Genomic DNA, 5789 nt, shown 5'->3' on the forward strand with positions numbered 1-5789 from the left:
TAGTAATAATTAATCACTACGAACAAACAAATTCACTGATTAATTTAGGACTTGAGTTGGATCCTTGTAGAGTTCTGAGTTAACGAGTTTATCGTATCAAATTTCAATTGTCTTGTGTGCTTGACATAATTTGCAAATAAAATGCTAAATGTAAATGATGTAAAACCAATTGCAATAAATGTAAATGGTGAGTTTCATTTATCAATTGAGAATACATCCGATAAGAAGAATCTAGCTACCGAGCCTGCATACGAGCTCGAAACTAACACAAATTACTGGCTTAACTGAAGCAAACATTAAGCCTTGAAACCTGCAGATCTCAACATATCTAGAACCAAACAGAAATCAAATGCCACAACTACAACCATCAATGAAATCCAACACTTATAAAACATCGACAAACCATGCTCAACAACAAGAAGAATGCGAGATGTGACTAAGGCACCAGAGAGATTGGCTAAAACAATCCAAACGGGTCGTGTTGGAGCAATGGTGCAGATGAAGGATTTTTATTTAAAAAAAAATTAAAATTTTCCTTTCAAATGTAAACAACTCATAACCCAATAGATAGATATTGTTATCGCTAGGTTGAACATTATCTAGATTCGAACTCGAAATTTCATAGTTATGTGTAAATCTTAATGGTTGTTGTTGGGTCACGAGGTGGCAGTCGGTGATCATCCACATTGGCTTCAGAGCAACCATACAAGTGAATAGAGGACCACAATCTTACCAAAACAATAAGGCATTAGTTTATAGGTTCTTTTACTTATAAGTGTTCAACATCCAGTTTTCTAAGCAATGAGAGATTTAACTCACCTCACACTTGCCAAAACAATCTCCACGTCAAGTGTGAGTCATTCAATATATGCTCACCCTCAAGCGAAAGTTTTTTTTTTTATCCACACACTTGCATCGCCCTTTCCGCTGTAATCAACGGGATGCGATGTATGACCATCTTTGTCATAAAGACTTTCGATAAAAGGAATCGGTCAAACCCTTCGTCGAATTATCGACTCTGATACCATTGTTGGTTCACGAGGTGGCAGCCAGAGATCATCCACATTGGACTCAGAGCAAACATTCAAGTGAGTTGAAATACACCACATCTTAACCTAAAATCGTATGCATTAAATTGATGGATTCTTTCACTTTAAGCGTTCAACCTTCACTTTTTTAATACTCACCTCACACTTGACAATACACTTATCACTCCTCTAAACAAAATAATAATAATTCTTTCAAATTTCTAGTTACATTAAGTGTTTTATTTTTTATGTAAACATCAAATATTTCTTCATTACAAATTTACAGTATCTTAAATCTTAATTTTATCAACAAAATTAAGAGAATGACAAAACGATATGTTTATACTTTATAGGATATTGGTTTGTTGTCTCTTATATTTATACACAAAGTGTGTACACACATCGCTCATGACGGCTGCCCAACGATTCTTACACAATATAAGGGGAAAGTAACAGTTAAAGGGGTCATACAAAGGTTAGATTTGTTTCTCATTAAAAAAAAATTGTTAAGTAAGTTACTGGTTAGAAATTCCACCTTAAAAATGAATAACTGTAGTGTTCGAGGTTCGAACTCCAACTTCTATATATATATAGTGTGATGTCCATATCAATCGAATTAATTTCACGTGGACGTTTTTCATAATTATCTTTATGCAACACTATAATTTTTTTTTTTCATTTTTTCATTCTTTGCAAATATCGCACGAAACTCACGTAGATAAATAATAAATCTCAAATTGAACTCACAACATGACTAATATACAAATTTTAACATTAGGTAGTCGTTTGTATCACTTAGATGCTTTTCAAATTATTTTAAAATTTTTTATAGATTCATACGAGTTTACGAAAATCTACAAATCATTTTCGAGTTTGTATAAACTCCCGAGTCTAACAATAGTTTTTTTTTTTATTAAGTAATCTAATAAATAAAAATTTGCTCATAAAATAAGTAAGTGGGATGTCTCAGTCAATTAAGCTTAATTGAGCTAAACTCACATTACAACCACCTTAATTACTCTTTATCATGATACTAGTAATTACTAGTATTACAATGGTGCCGTCTATTCACTTTTTCATAATAAAAATAGTAATTTTTAGATTCATGCTAAACAGTGTCTCAGACACTTGTTAAGCATATCAAAAAAAAAAATTAATATTAAAAAAATAATTTTTAATACTTTTGAGGTATTGAATGCACGAATTTCGAAGTAAAATTTCTATTTTTAAATGCTTAACCAGTATCCCTAGGGCACTGTTTAGGGTCATGCTAAACATATACTATTAATTTTTTTTTTTATTTTTGAAGAAAAAATTCAATTTTTTAAGTTAGTGGAGACTCATAAAAACAAGAATTTAATTTATATACACAATTAGTGTAAAATTATTTTACACATGCATCCAATAATATACTGACACATCATGCATGATATTTAAAAATACATGATGTGCCACATTCATTAAATGACGTGACAACACATCATTAGATGTATGTGTAAAGAATCTTTACACCACTAGTGCACAACAATTAAACTCTAAAAACAACACTAACTAATACATTTTGAGATCGTCTAATATGAACACCAATTTAAAGGTAAATTACTATTTTTAATAAATTAAAATATATTTTCTCCACTTTATCACTATAGAAAATTAATCTTTTGCTAAATAGGGTATGAACCATTAATATGAGAGAGTAAGTGTCAAACTATACTTACTTTCTTTTTACCTTATCTACTTTTTTCCACAAAAGATATTTCTATTTGAGTTAAATCCTAAATTAAATTTAATCAATTACAAATAAAACCCATCAAACAACATAAAGTAATGAGAACCGTTAATCTACTAGACGGCAAAGATAAACAAACCAAAATCCTAAATCTAAACGGTGAGAGAGAAGTTTAAACAATTCAACATTTTTTCTGTTTGTTTCCCAAGAAAACCACGCGAGAAAACGAAATTTGAGACAAAAAGAAACGTTAACGTTATGATTCATGATTCTCATTCCTTGGTTGCAAACATCAGAAGATAGCAATAATATCTTCTTCTTTACACTCACAACATTACACTGTCACGACAACAACAACAACCAAAAGAACAAAGAAACGTCAACAAACAAAAAAACAGAGACACAAAATAAACCCTAAACTTTGTGCTCCTTTTTTGTTTTTTTTCTCAAATCTCAAGATCCTGATTCATATTTACATAAAAACAAAAAAAAAAACTCACTAATTTACCATATTAATATATCTCCTAATTTTCTCAATTTTTCTTAACAGAATTCTTCTTCCGACGAATTAAGAAGTTCATTGATGTGGCGCGTGTCGAGTCCAAGCTGCAACGCTTCAACCACGCGCTCAAAAACGAAAACATTACACGGTAACCGAAGAACACCTTTCTGTTCATAACCGTATTCCTGCGCTGATTCATTCAAAAGCTTAATAAAAATCGGATGATTAAGAATCTCGGCAGAAACAACAAACCGTTCCATCTCATCTCCGACGTAGATCGGAACATGTCCTTCCGGTACAACTGCGGAAGAAGATCTCCGGATCTTCGACAAGACAAGACGAAACGATTCAACTCGCCGGCTACGGCTACTGCCAGTTAGCCGGCAATGAATTGAATCGTTTCGAAGTAGTGTGTACTGAGATGAGTCGGAGACACGAGATAAACGGCGAATTAACTGCTTCATGATGACGGTTAGAGGAGAGAGAAAGTTGTTTTGGAGAGAGAGAGAGAGAGTGGGTGAGAAGTGAGGAGTGAAAAGGAATGAGAAAATAGAATTAGATTAGAAGAGAAAAGGGAAGAGTGTGTGTGTTTATATATATGTGAAGTTGGAAGGAAGAGAGAATTGAATTGAAATTAATTGATGAGAGAATGGAAAGGTGATGATGCGAGAAGTGTGGTTGGGAGGTACAGGTAAGCGTACTTGGCAGGTACAATTGGTGAGAGAAAATTAAAATATATTTTTATTTATAAAATTAAATAAATGAGAGGTGGGTGGGTCTAGGGTGGGGTTTTTAATTAATTTATTTATTTATGTAGGTATTTATTTTAATTTTTTATTTTATTGTATGGTTTTGTATTTTTGTATTTGGCTACTTGTAAATGTCTAGATGTTTGCCAAAGGATGCAGATGAACAATGGTGTGATGGGGATGTGGGATCACGCGACACTATGTTGAGATTTTGTTGAGATTGAAAGGATATGTACTAGAGAAAATAAAATATGAATCGATAGTGTAAAATAATTTTATACTGTAAATTAATCACAACTTTGTTTTTCGTCAATCATCTTATTTTATTCAATTTTATGACATCAAATTTTATCGGTTGTCGGTGTAAATTTACTTTACACTGTTGATGTGTGTTCTGAACGGGTGGAACTATAACTCCAAGTGGTAGAAATAGGTGGTTAATAACATGGTTTCAGCTTGTGTTATCGGGGAAAAGATATCAGCAAGATTTTTACACTCCAATATTCAAGTTAGTATCTCAAAGAGAAGAAATGTTAAGTAAATTGAGTGAATATTGCATACCTTGGGATTTAAGGGTACTTGGGATTTAAGGGTACACGTGTATTTATAGGTCAAACATTATGTGAGTATGGGTGGTGAGTGATAATTCCACTACGTGAGTAGGGGCAAGAGTAGTACAATTTTAGTACTATGCTAAATCCTTATTGGCCGAAGCCATCTGCTATATAGAATGTGGTTGTTCTTCCCTCAAGTAATTATCATATGTTTGGTAACATGTATTGGAGCTTTGTGCCTTTGCACTTTAGTGTATTGAGTTTTAGTTCGATTTGGAATTGTGTGTATCTTTTAAACTCTTTGTATAAAATAGTTTTACACAAATGTCCAATAAAAAATTACTAATTTATCGTATTACTTTATTATTGTAGGGTTATTTTAAAATTAATAATGTGACAATAAAGATAAATAGTTATGATTTTTTATTGGATGTTACTCTAAAATTATTTTACATTGACGACATATGTCTATCGCCTCTTTATTTTGTTTTTATCGGTGTTATTTCTTTCTTCTTAATATCCAAATATTTAGGAGAAATTGTATCATAAAATTTTCCATTTAGTTTAAAATTAGAGTATAAAAGATATGCTCATATTTCATATAAAAACAAATATTCTTTTGAAAAATCAGAAATTGTATGATATAAACTTCTTTTAAATTTCTTTAATATACTTCTTTTGTTTTACTCTCTCTGATTTCATATAAAAGCAAAAATTTTTTTAGATTTATTGAATAACTGATATATTTGATATAAAATATATATCAGATACATCAGTTATTCAATGAATCTGAAGAAAAAAAAATTGCTTATATATGAGACGAAAGAAAGTTTAATCTATTTAACTTTAACAAAAACAAATTATTTCAAAATTAATGTTTTTTTTAATAAAATTTCAAAATTAATGTTATTTTTTGTGTTTAGTGTAATATTAATTGTATTTTTAATTATAGAATTTAGGCTCTGTTTGGGAACACCAATAAACTAACTTTTAAAGACATATTATCTCAAAAAAAAAATGGATAGGTAGTCGGAAGTTAAGTAAAAATATTTTTTTTTTCTTTTCACCATAAATTTAATTTAGTTCGGGGATTGGTTCTGACATCAAGTGATTCAAGTCTCCTCTCGATCGTAGTTGCAGGGATCGAACTGTGGTCTTCTCTATCAAGTTCAACGTCTCACCACTGAACCAACTAACGATTGGTAAATTAAGTAAATTCTAATTAAG

General features: G+C 30.9%; 1 protein-coding gene across 1 annotated transcript; it reads right to left on the minus strand.

The window, feature by feature from the left end:
* Positions 1–3003: 3003 nt before the first annotated feature.
* On the minus strand, positions 3004–3944 carry LOC123893938 (auxin-responsive protein SAUR72-like). Its single transcript, XM_045943777.1, has one exon. It carries the CDS (start codon positions 3721–3723, stop codon positions 3301–3303), a length of 423 nt encoding a protein of 140 aa, XP_045799733.1. The 5' UTR covers positions 3724–3944; the 3' UTR covers positions 3004–3300.
* Positions 3945–5789: the final 1845 nt, after the last annotated feature.

Source organism: Trifolium pratense, linkage group LG7, assembly GCF_020283565.1.
Source record: "Trifolium pratense cultivar HEN17-A07 linkage group LG7, ARS_RC_1.1, whole genome shotgun sequence".
Lineage (NCBI taxonomy): Eukaryota > Viridiplantae > Streptophyta > Magnoliopsida > Fabales > Fabaceae > Trifolium > Trifolium pratense.